This window comes from Etheostoma cragini, chromosome 24 (assembly GCF_013103735.1).
Source record: "Etheostoma cragini isolate CJK2018 chromosome 24, CSU_Ecrag_1.0, whole genome shotgun sequence".
NCBI lineage: Eukaryota > Metazoa > Chordata > Actinopteri > Perciformes > Percidae > Etheostoma > Etheostoma cragini.
The window spans coordinates 11296702-11309813 of NC_048430.1; the positions used below are offsets into that span (position 1 = coordinate 11296702).

At 37.5% G+C, this 13112-nt stretch overlaps 1 protein-coding gene across 2 annotated transcripts in view; it reads right to left on the bottom strand.

Annotated features, from left to right (window-relative positions):
- Positions 1–6145: 6145 nt before the first annotated feature.
- LOC117939491 (gastrula zinc finger protein XlCGF57.1-like) overlaps positions 6146–13112 on the bottom strand; it is a 9364-nt gene continuing 2397 nt past the window's right edge. The window contains exons 2-3 of one of the 2 annotated variants that reach the window (XM_034864900.1): positions 6947–7953; positions 6146–6610 (exon numbers count right to left, since the gene is read on the bottom strand). In XM_034864900.1, the coding sequence (XP_034720791.1) occupies positions 6491–6610; positions 6947–7953 (1127 nt within the window). In that variant the 3' untranslated portion in view covers positions 6146–6490. Of the gene's footprint in view, positions 7954–13112 lie in introns of both variants that reach the window. The other variant, XM_034864899.1, reaches the window with a different exon arrangement.

The following is a 13112-nucleotide window of genomic DNA, read 5'->3' on the forward strand; positions in this document are numbered from 1 at the left end:
AAACCACACCCAACAGCAGGGCCAAGAAAATGTAGCGAACCGTGTATTTAAATTGAAACTAGGGCCTGTTGAATGTCTTGCTGTGTGTGACCCCTGTATATCACTGCATCAAAGTTAAAAGTTAATGGTCCCATGACATGGTGCCATTTGGATGCTTTTATATAGACTGTCGTGGTCCCTAATACTGTATCTGAAGTCTCTTTTTTATAGACCTTAGTGGTCCCTAATACTGTATCTGAAGTCTCTTTTATATAGACCTTAGTGGTCCCCTAATACTGTATCTGAAGTCTCTTTAGTATAGACCTTAGTGGTCTTTAACACTGTATCTGAAGTGTCTTTAAAATAGACCTTAGTGGTCCCCTAATAAGAGGCTGGGGGTGTGGCCCTGACCAACGGATACTTTGCTGGTTTGAAGGCCATGCGGTCTCTCTCTCATGGGGGGGGCAAAATTCTCTGGGCGGGCAAAGCAGAGAGAGCTTATGACCTCATAAGGAGCAAGATTCCAGATTGGCCAATCTGAGCTTTCATTTTCTCAAAGGCAAAGCAGGATACCCAGGGCTCAGTTTACACCTATCACCATTTCTAACCACAGGGGGACCATAGGCAGGATCGGGGAACTCATATTAATGTCAAAAAAACTCATAAAGGGACATTTTCATACGATGGGACCTTTAAAGGTGCCCCATGGAGTTTTCTTGTTAATAAACAAATGGTTCCATTTGCATTCAGTGTTTCTAACGTAAATGGTTAAACAGATTCAATGTGTTACATCAATGTGTTTCACTAGCTTATTAAAGTCATGTAAAAAAAATACCAACCTGTAGGAGGCGCTGTAGCTTAGTGGTTAACCCTCTGAGCCTGAGACACTCGCCCACGAGTAAAAAAGCACCTCTGATTCATAGTTTAATAACTTTTGAACCATACAAGCGATTTGCTCACCCCCGGTTGCGTTTAAATCCTGACGTTTTCGCGTTTACGGCGGTCTTTTCCGGGGCTTTCTAGCCTCCACAGGGGATTTTCTATCCAGCCTGGAACTTCAGCCTCTTTGGCCTTTAAATCCACACTGTTATATCCAAGATTGATCCACTTTATATCCATAATTCATCGCGTTTCGGCTAATTTCTGCCGCTGGCTTGCTCCTGCGTCTGTCCTCTCTCTCTCTCTCTTTCTCTCTTGTCTGTGTATCCGGAAATACATGCCCATATCTGGGAGATAAAGTCAACCCTCTTGTATGGAAGGCCAGAGGGGACAAAAAGGCCTATAGACTCTATGGAAGGCCAAATGGTGCACTATTTAGACACACATTTGCTTGTATAGCATTGTTGTGGGTGTAATATCAATAAATATGACATTATTATGTTATTATTGGCATAAGTAAATGTCATGAGAGCAAAAGCGTCTTGACTTTCTTCAAAAAAATGCATGTATTTTGTTAACTGTAGAAGTTCACAGTGTGACTCCCAAGACATATGAGAAGTGTTTTAGAAAGGAAAATGGCTTATTCATTACTTATCTGTCTGTGATATCAATACATATCTGGAAGATTCATGTTCCGTTTTATTTATTTATTTGTCTTTAAGGCCCTACAACCATTTTTAACATGCATGTGACCTCACTGCAACCCAAATATTCTAATAACCCAGTTTGTCCTAAACAAAATGATGTTCATATCTTGACTGTAGACAACAGGGTTGATGTTTTACAAGCTTTATTATAAAAATAAATCCAGACGGAAAATAAACTGTAAAAATGGCCTCAGGGACCCCAGGGTTAAAGCGCCTGGCAAATCCTGGCAGTGCCTGAATGTCTATGGATTCTCTTATAAAACCATAACATGATCCACGTCAAATGTTATGTCTTATTATAAATCTCACATTGTTTGTTATAGATCCTCACGTTTTTAAAGTGTTGTCTATGTGGAACAAAGAATTAGAGGAAAAGTTTGTCAGGAACAGTTGTTGGTTTGGAGACATTATAGACTCACTGATAACATATTGAATTGTGTTGCACAAACAGCTCTCCAGTAAGGGAGAGATAGGCTAAAGATTCTTAAAAACACATTTTTATATTTGTAATGCTTTTATAACAGGGCAACTGTGTTATTTGATTGCCAGAGCATGGCCTTTGCTAATTGCCATTTAACGTAGAAGTCTCTCCATTTCATTTCTCACAGCCATGAGCAGGTTCTCACTACAAGAGAAATGTAGAAAATGTTACTTTTACCTTTTGGAAATCAATCTAATGTCTTCATATATTTGCCAATGGTTTAATTTACTTTTCACATCCTTCTCTTTTAAAAAAAGGTCAATGTTGTTCTCTCACCTTTCCTCCATCTGGAACTGGTGAACCTCTCTCACTGCCTCTACCAATGTCACCCTCCTTGCACTGTGGCCTGTGTTAGAGGCCATTAGTGTGCTTTGGTTTTCATTTAATCTATAAATGAAGACGTTTTCATGAAAAGCTTTTTTTGTGAATTCTTCAACACGGTTGTCACCATTTGATTCAGAAATCAACCAAATGGTGAAATCTCGTTTCCGCCATCCCAGACCGCGCCCCTCAACTTCCGCCCACCTGGTGTCCTCATTGCAAAATCTTCCAAAGACTTTTAGACTTAAGACTGTAGACTTGCACAGCAGCCTAGTCATTTGCCACATTATTGTGTCTCCTTGTCGTATCATAGCTAATCTTTTTTTCTGACTGAATTAGATGAATTTTAATTCATCAGAAGCATTTTGACAAATAAATGATAGTATAGCAAAGTCTGTCCACCAGAGGACGCTCTACAACGTCCCTGTTAGTGATGGCGTTGCATAGTCTGTCCACCAGAGGACGCTCTACAACGTCCCTGTTGGCAACACAGATTTTTTGGGGGTTTTGTTTTTGTGTTTTTATCAAAGGACTTTAAGTTTCATATCTTAAGTTTGTATTTTTATATATTTTACTTATCAGAACTTTAATATATTTTGATGTTCTGTTGTGACAATAAAACAAATAATTAACATATTATTTTAATGAGAACTTAAATAACTACAAATAACTAATGTTAGGGAAGTGTTAATGTGTGTGAATGTTTATTTGATGAGCAAGTGGCACCTTGTACGGCAGCCCCGGCCACAGTGTATGAATGGTGAATGTTACCTGTAGATGCGCTTTGAGCAGTTGTTAAGACTGGAAAAGCGTTATATAACATTTACATTTTTGTTTTGTCACGTGTCTCTGGATTTCTTTTATGTGTTTTATGCCAATATATCGTAATATATTTTTAAATATCTTACTTTTTTTTTAAGATTCTTAAAAATCCTGCCTGCCTGTCTTAGAAGGTTGAAACATTTTAATTGTTATACCTGATGCGGTTTATTATTCTCTGTAGGAGAGGCTTGTTCTGCTGCTGCAGAAGGTCAGCGGTTCGATCCCCGCTGATGCAAAGATGGAGGACAGCTTCAAGGTTTGTCAAATTTTAAACTGAGACATAATGACGGAAGAACAGTGTGAGGTTTAATAAATGATGTAGAATAATAAAAGTATGAGTGTATAAGAGATGAGAAGAATATGATGGAAGTATATGTTGGCCATGCTCATGCTCACTTGCATGTGTCAGAGGTTCTTGCAGCAGGGTTGGGTTGATGCCATTTATTACACAGATTTCGGTGCAAAATTTAAGATTTTTGACCACTTTTAAAAAGGAAACTTTCCATCCAGAATCTCACCGTCTACTCGCAAGCCCAAACGCCGTGTGTGCCAACATGTCTGTTGTGTTACCGGTCTAACTAGATCTGGTGTGTGTTGTAGTTTTTCTAACATTACTGGTGTGTGAAAAACTACGTTTGCTAGGCCAAAAAGAACGTTAATCACACATTTTAAAATATGGACGCCGTTAATAACTTGTTTCCATGAAGTCATCGGTGCAGACTTTGTGGGGGATGCAGGGAATATTCCACACCAATATTTAGAAGAGGTAGATTTGTTCCCCCTAAAAACATAAAGATGTGATTTATTGTTATTTAAACTGTGGAGCTGCTGGCTTTAAATAGGTTCATTTAATAGATTTGTTGGTGAGATGTATAGGATTCCTAAAAAACAAAAGTAAAAGAAAAAATTACTTGTGATTTTTTTAATATGCATGACGTTTTAAACAATACAGGAGAATAATAATGTCCTTTACATAATTAAAAACCATGGCACCATAAATTGATGCAAAGAATGCACAAATTGTTGCATAAAAATTCAGCAAAAAGCAGGAAATGAAGTGTATGATGCCCAAACTTATGGGAGGGACACCCACCCGTTACAATGTCCGCCCCCCCCCCCCCCAATGTTGAAACAAAACCTACACCCATGCCAAATTAACTTGAGTAAATTACTTTAAAAAATTAAGATACTTCTAAATCCTTTGTTAATGTTAATATTTGTCAATTTTCATGTTGTCTTCCGCGCTTAAGACTATCTGAAAGAACACCTACAACTAAAATAAACATACATATTATTAGTAAAAGTTGAACATTTTTGGGGTTAGGGTTAGAGGAGACGTTTGCAAAATTAATATTGTATAAAATGACCTAGCATGTATTTTACAAAGCATTTTTATTTACAGCTTATAAACAATTTCTTAATAATATACTAAACAAAATATATAAAATTTTACCCCTTGTGTTGTCTTCCCGTCAAAATTGAAAATCACCACTTTAGTTGACATTTTTAATCAATGCTTTTAACTTTTTCTTACATTTTTGTTCCTTTTTTCAACACTTTTGATGCTTTTTAACACTACGTAACACTAACTCATTAACTTTAGTTTCACAGTTATTTGGGGAATTTATGGTCAATAAACCTCATTTATAGGAAATTATACCTAATGTTTGAGTTAGAAAAGCAGAATATAGGAATTATTTAGACTGAAATTAAAGGAATGGATGTTGATGGATAATCACAGTCTGGAATATGTCAACTTTTCCTCAATACTATTTCAAAAACACTTCAGTTTGTTTTTAAATGCTATAAAATTGAATAAGACACCCCCAAAATAATGAAAGTAGAGATTTGTACTTGGCAAATAGCGTTGTGTGGAATCAATCATGTTATTTTGGAGAATTAAAAATAACATTGATATAGGAAAACGGGTCAATTAGATCCGAGGGTCAAGAGCCACAGTATACTGTTAAAATAACAAATTATAGCATAACTAATGAATTAATGTTTGGAAATAGTAACATTTTTTATCATTTTTTAGTTTTTTTTTTCAATGGACATGACTTAATTAAATTAAAACACTCTCCTAGTGTTGCCTGTATTTTCATTTCAAATGGTTTTTAAATGACTGTAGTGATATGTTGAGTTGGGAGAGTCTATACGTAGCTCACTCTGTTAGTCAGCGACCCAGGTTCGAATCCAGCCTGCGACCCTTTGTTGCGTGTCAAGCCCCTGTCTCTCTCCCCTTTTCACAACGGTCTCTCCATCTTAGCTTTCACTGTCTCGGTGTCTGGTAACAAGCGGAGGCGCCAAATGCAAAGCCAGATTCGGTAACGTACTGCAATTTGTCTGGCGAGTGCTTAGCATTACATCTTCAATGGGTGCACCAGCAGTACAATGGCATGGAGGAAGTTCATGGGAGCAGAGTTTACGGCGGAAAAAAAGGTGCAGGCAGCGCAGGTACCACCACAGTGGAGCCCAAAACAGTGGCAGTGCCAGTTAATGTTGTTAAAAAAAAAAAAAAGATTTATAATCAAAATAAGATACATTCTGTTATTGGCATAAGCTGAGTTATGTTGAATGGTATTCTCTAAAGAAAACTAATGGTGTTAATGTATGAAATAACTGCGGTTTACTATGCCATGGTCTGAATATTGATACATTTATAATTGCTCAACTAACTTGTTAAAAAGTATGATTTGTTACTTTATTTTATTTTAATACCCTAAAAAAATAAATGTATTAATCTCACAATTATGTATTTACCATGACGTTTTTTTGTCCCTTTTTAACGCACTTCTTCAATGTTTTCACTTGTGCAACATTTTAAATGCTATTATTCACTTAAACCCACTCATTAACACTAGTTTTACACTTATTTTTGGAATGGTCAATACATTTTATTTATAGGAAATAATACCTAGTTTTGAAATGATGAATTACTTTGACTAACAGAGGATAATCACAGACATGTTTCTTAAAGTTTAGTCAGGTTTTAAATCCATTTCAAATTTTTCAAATGACATGAAATTGAATACCCAAAATGCAATGAAATATTTATAATTGTCCTTACATTTTGTGTAATTCGGTTAAAAAGAAACTCATATTTCTCTAGTTTTGAGAATGGGTCAAATTTGACCCAAGGACAACACAAGGGTTAACTATCAATTTACAATTTTTTAGTGATGGTTCTTATAAAGTGTTAGCTAGAGCACAGAGTATTGCATGTCACATCATTTTAAAAGACAAACCTAATTAAGGTTCCCTGCTCTCCATTAAGACCGGAGCTCCACTTTAGACAGCTTCATGGTTTCTCTCCTGTGTGGATTCTCATGTGTTTATGTAAAACTCCACTTACTGCAAAGGCTTTCTTACAGAGAGTGCAGCTATATGGCCTCTCTCCTGTGTGGGTTCTCATGTGTGTCTTTAAATGTCCACTCACTCTAAAAGCTTTCTTACAGACTGAGCAGCTAAATGGTTTCTCTCCTGTGTGGATTCTCATGTGTCTATCTAAATGTCCACTCACCGTAAAAGCTTTCTCACAAACTGAGCAGCTAAATGGTTTCTTTCCCGTGTGGATTCTCATGTGTGCTTGTAAATTTGCACTTTGTACAAAGGTTTTCATGCAGACTGAGCAGCTATATGATTTCTCTCCTGTGTGGATTCGCATGTGTTTCTGTAAACTTCCGCTCACTGTAAAAGATTTCTCACAGACAGAGCAGCTGAATGGTTTCTCTCCTGTGTGGATTCTCATGTGTGCCTTTAAATGTCCGCTCTCTGTAAAAGCCTTCTCACAGAATAAGCAGCTAAACGGTTTCTCTCCTGTGTGGATTCTCATGTGTCTATGTAAATGTCCATTCACTGTAAAGGCTTTCTTACAGACGGGGCAGCTAAATGGTTTCTCTCCTGTGTGCCCTCTCATGTGTTTCTGTAAATGTCCACGTTGAATAAAAGCTTTCTTACAGACTGAACAGCTAAATGGTTTCTCTCCCGTGTGGATTCTCATGTGTTTCTGTAAACTTCCACTCACTGTAAAGGCTTTCTTACAGACCGAGCAGCTGAATGGTTTCTCTCCTGTGTGGGTTCTCATGTGTGTTTGTAAATATCCATTCTCTGTAAAAGCTTTCTCACATATTGAGCAGCTGAATGGTTTCTCCCCTCTGTGGATTTTCATGTGTTTTTGTAAACTTCCATTCACAGTAAAAGCTTTGCTACAGACTAAGCAGTTGAATGGCTTTTCTCCTGTTTGAGATGTCTTCAGATGTCCACTGGTGCCAAATCGTTTCAGGTCCTCTTTCTCACCAGGATTAGATTTCAAATCACTGACCGGGACTTTATCGTTCAGAGAGTTTGAACCTAAAAGAGGATCTCCGGTCTCCTTCCAGTCATTACTGTCATCAGTTTCAGGTTCAGATGATTCTCTAGTCTCGTAGGTATCTGGTTGTAAATGTGTATCTGGATCTGAGTTCATGGCTGGCTCTGGTCCTCCACAGTCCTTTCCAACAGCTTCTGTTTTCATTTGTTCAGTTTGATGAAGCTGTAAGAATTGAGGGTTCTCTTCATCCTCTTCACTCTTCACATGGAAAAGAGAAAATGGGAATTTTGTGATATCCACCTCCTCCAGCCGTTGAAGCCGCTCTTCATCCTGACTGGCCTGAAGTTCGTCCTGTTCCTCTTTAATGTGGGGGGGCTCCTGGTCCAGACTGGAGCTCAACTCCTGCTGATGTTCTTCACCAACAATCACTTTCTGGACATCTGAAGGTAAAACTGAACCACAAACAAACAGCCATTAATGTTAAATTAACAATACTTTGCTAGTAGCTAAATTTACTACAATGATGACATATGTTCAAGTAATCTGCTTTACCTTAGGGCCCCATAGTGCATCATTCGATACCGAGCACAACTTGCCTGGCTGCTGACGTTTTAGACTAGAGCTAGAGCATGTCCTCTGTAAAAACCTATGCCTCCACTCTGCTCTTCAACTGGCTTCATAAGTTGTGTCAGTCTGTCTGATACAACCGAGCTGGAAGTTAAGAAAACTAGGCTGCACCAGATCAGAGAGGATGAGGCCCTGCTGATACTTCTGCCTTTATACCTGCCTTAAATACTCTTATTCCAGGATCTGACGCTACTCTTGTCCCTTTGCAAATTCTAATTTTCATTTAATATCTCCTCAAATTTTCCTTCCTTCCTTTAGAAATGATGAGTTTGGCCATGGTAACAGGATAATATATTCTATTCTGTGCTGAATGACTCCACAAACTGCCTGATTTTAGAACCCTTGTCTGTATCGGCCAGATCGGCATTGATCGATGATATCACAAAATTGCATTTCATATCATATAGTTTTGACAAAATATATCGACATATCGTGTAACCCAACAGCAGCAACATTAATGTAGTAGACTGAGGGTTTTTGGTGTCCGTCAGAATGTTTGCTCCTCTTCTTCCATGCTGTAGATAAGCGCACCCTGTGGTAGATGCTCATAAATATATGTGTGTGTGTGTGCACCTGCTTTGCACTTCAACTGTTGTTTTACACTGAAAAGACTATATTCAATTACATTAAACTACAATCTACATCGACAATAAAGACTATTCTTTTCTATAAGCAGTTCTGTGCTGAATGAGAAGAAAGTCTTAAAAGGAGCTGGTCTAAAGGGTCTGCATATTATTGGACATCTGACAAGTTTGTGATATACATAAGGAGCAGGTGAAACGATATGCGGATTTCTATTTTTTAGAATAAGCAAGTAGACTTGTGCTTAACCCTTGTGCTGTCCTTGAGTCAAATTGACCCGTTTCAAAGTGTTTTATATCAGAAATGTGGGTTTCTTTCAACCAAATTGCCCAAACATAAAATGGATGATTCCATACATTAATTTCATTGAATTGTTTGGGTGTTTTATTTAATGTTATAGCATTTTAATTCTATCGTATTTAAGGGTTTCAAAACAGTTTCCGGACTAAACTTTGACATCTACCCATCTGTGATCCACTCAACATCCTCTTATCTTAACTATTAGTCAAAATAATTCATAATTTCTACCTTTTTAACTAAAAACGTCTGTATAATTTGAAATGAGGTTTGTTGACCATGAATTCCAAGAATAAGTGGAAAATTATTAAACCAGCTAAGGTTTTTTTTTTTAAGTGCCAAAACCTGGGAAAAATGAGAACTAAATCAGAAAAAGCAACAAAAACATTAGAAAAAAATATTCCTTTTCAATTTTGACCTGAAAGGACAAGTTCACGGTTAACGGGAAGACAAGCCAGGGTTAAACTCTGGCACAGTTTTTCAATTGCTGTTATTTACCATTTATAGATCATAAAATGAAGAGTAAAAACCACACATTACTGCTGGGTTTATAGGGAAACTCATCGGTTTGTAAAAATACCAATTCCAAATTGACATAATTTCCATGACAAAATTGACTTATTGTTTATACATACCGCTTTGTTGAAATGTACTGTATTTCTGTAAGAAATTAGGCATTTTGATTGTGTCATTAATTAAATGTAAAAGTGTGACAAGTTGGACTGCTATCACTTCACAGCTTTAATTATTAACTTTATACTAAATGAAACTCGCAGATAAGCTTTAAACACGCTGGTTGAACTATAGCAGCAACAGTTTCACAGGTTATGAAAGATTTAGCATTTTAACAACCAATAAATAAAGACAATATACTTAACCCTTGTGTTGTATTCAGATCAAATTGACCCATTTAAAAATGTTTGAAGAAAAGAAAAAAAATTGTTATATTTTCGACCTGAAAATCAATGGTCTTATTATTTTCTGTGATAAAAATGTATTTGACTTAATTCAGAAAATTATTCTGGATATGACCACTTTTTCTAAGATAAGAATAATCACATAGGGGATATTTAACGTGAATTATAACATTATGAAAAAAGAACGAAGGACACATTCCCTAAACATATATGTTATCTCAGCTGTTTGAAATTGAGATAAAGACAATATTTGTTAATAGATTATGAAGTAGGATTTTATTTCAGAATTGTTTTTAAAACCCCAAATAAATCATGGGTCAATTTGACCCGAGGGACCCGAGAGGGTCCCGAAAGAAGACAACACAAGGGTTAAAAAAAAGTGAAATAAAAGGACAATAAATTTGCACTTTACATCTCAGTCCAACGATTGATAAGTAAAACACTAAGTAGATCATGTTACAGGTTTAGCATTGACCTGTGGTGGTGGGTGACGCAGGATGTGATGGCTGTGTTCAGTAATCAACTAGTCAAAGGTTTGTTAACCACAGTTTTTATTGAAAACAATGACATACATAAAAAGATAATATAGGAAGAACTACAAAACTTTTATTTAACCTTTATATAGCAAGGTGAGTCCACTCAGAAAAAATTCTCATTTACAACTAAGACCTTTCCCAATTACACAGTTCCACATTACCTGGAAGGGTACATACAGTACAACCACAGTCTGTCTGCTGGCCATTGAGCAGCTCCACTGGAGCAGTTGGGGGTTAGGGGCCTTGCTCAAGGGCGCCTCTGTCATGGTAATGAGGGAGGGGCTGCGCTGCTCTTTCACTTTTACCACCCTGATTTTTATCCACTCAGATTTTACGGACAACCTCCCGGTCACAAGCTCGCATCTTTAACTTTCATACCCTGCCTATAAGTGAAGTGTACCTTTTTATGGGCTTCGTCGATTAAATTGGTCTTTCATAAATGTTATCGTTCAGCAGATAAAATACCCGATGGCCCTGAGCCCAGATTGCATATGCTTTAACTAAAGCTTAAAACCGTGGGCTATTATGATCCATATAGAAAGTTACATGTTATAAATCTCAACACCATGGGCACATCTACTCCTACCTTATATTACACTAAGGAAGAACAACAACAAATCTATTGTTCCTTTTTTTAAAGTGTTGGGATCCTAATGAACACTTTACTAGAATATTACATGTATCCTGGTGCACTCAATATCTCACCTGAACAGATATATGTCATTCAAAAGACTCTGCATGGTTGTTTAAAACTTAACCAGTCATCTTGATAAGGCCGGGTCTTATTTGGGCTCGAGTCTACAGTTAAAGTTAACGGGTACAGAGACAAAGGCCCAATCCCAAAGTGAGCCCTGAGGACTAAAGACTAACAGACTTAACTGATCTCAGGTGGTAAGTAAGGGAGTGTGTGTGAGGCATGGGCTCAGATAGGTATAAAATGGGATTGGGACAGCACCTCACGAGATCATGTTACCAAGCCGACGTTTAATAACAAATATGTTACTGACACTTGCCGGTTTGGGTATTTTCCTTTTGGGTTTGTTGCCAAGGCCGTTTGGACAAAATATAAATACTATATATTAATAATGACCCATTATCAATAAAATATAGTTTTACCGATACATTTACATTTCCTTTGAAACAAGTAACCAATAGACACGCGTTACCATTGTGTACTAGTGCCTAGGTACTGTGTATACGTACTAAGATAAATCAAAATGAATACACATCTATTATCATATGCAGCTTAAGAGGATTTCCTTTTTGAGTAATTGCTAATTTTTGTATTTTTTTTTAAACTGAACTCACTTGTGGTTATTTTTAAATAAAGTGGTAATGTGTTCCAATTTGACATCGCCCTATACATAACAGTTTCTTTATGGCATTAGTTTTAGGTAAAGGTAGTGTGAAGCATCCTTAATAGACATGTGTGTGCGTTAACATAGTAAAAAATGTGTAGGTTCCCTAGAGACACAGATTTTTCTTATATACCAGACTAGGCGATATCAAGGTTTCCTTTCTGCATAGAGAAAGTTGTGTTGCCTCCCAAAGATGTTTTAGCCAGCGCCAAAGGAAAATCAAATGTCTGATTTATTCTACCGTCATCCACAACAGCCTGGCATACATCCCTTCAATTTGGCTCCTCAATTAGTTCCTAGGACTTGTGGGTCTATTTGAGCAATGTTCTCATCCTGCAGGGCCCTTTCCAACCTAAGGATTCCTTCATCCAAGCACAACAGGTGCATGTGGGCCGTCCAAGTAATGCACAGGTGCATGGCATTGGTATTCTCTGGTGCTCGTCAGCAACATTTGCGTTCCAGGTCACTACTCATGTCCCGACAGTTTTTGCAAATGCACCACCATGGCTCTTCTGGACCCGAAGTATCTGAATTTGGACCCTCTGGCGTCTCTCTCATTACTCACATATCAAATACAACCAAGAGTAGATCCATCAGGACTGCCTCTACAATGTTGTCCCTCTCCTCTGGGGTCACGGCATCTCTTTCAGCCTGCGTATGCACAACAACAAGGAATATGAAGGGTGTTTGGCAGAGGAAAATTTATAACAGTTTTTAATGAACACGGTGTCTGGTACATTCTCAAATACAAGAATAGACCATAAGGATGAATTATGGCTAAATATATTCCTGACAAATTAGTATCAAACTAAATAAGTAATCGGCCAACTAGACTAAAAAGTGACTGAATTAAGCTTCATTCTGGTGATCCATTTCCAACTGACCTGCATACATCTAGTGTAGAAAGCTTAAATAAAAAATAAAAATCACCTACCCTTATCTCAGCCAGGTGATTCTCTTAAACTTCCCTGTCTTCTTCTTGATCAAACGTGTCTTTCCTTTATCTTCTTCCTCTGCCACGTTCTCCTCCTCAACCTCCTCTACTACTCCTGTCTCTATTGCTTCTACTTGAGCCCATTTCCCCTCTTGCCTTAATGTAATTTAAAAAAATGGGGGTGAAGGCTTGGTGTAAGTGGCATGAGAGGTCTTAGAGTTTATTTTGTTGCATTTGCTGTAGGTCTGCCCGATAAAATCGATTCTCAATCCAATATTATTATTATTATCATCATCATTCATGGTAGCCTACTTGTGGACATTGCGCCGTCATTACGTACTGGGGGGGGGGGGGGGGGGG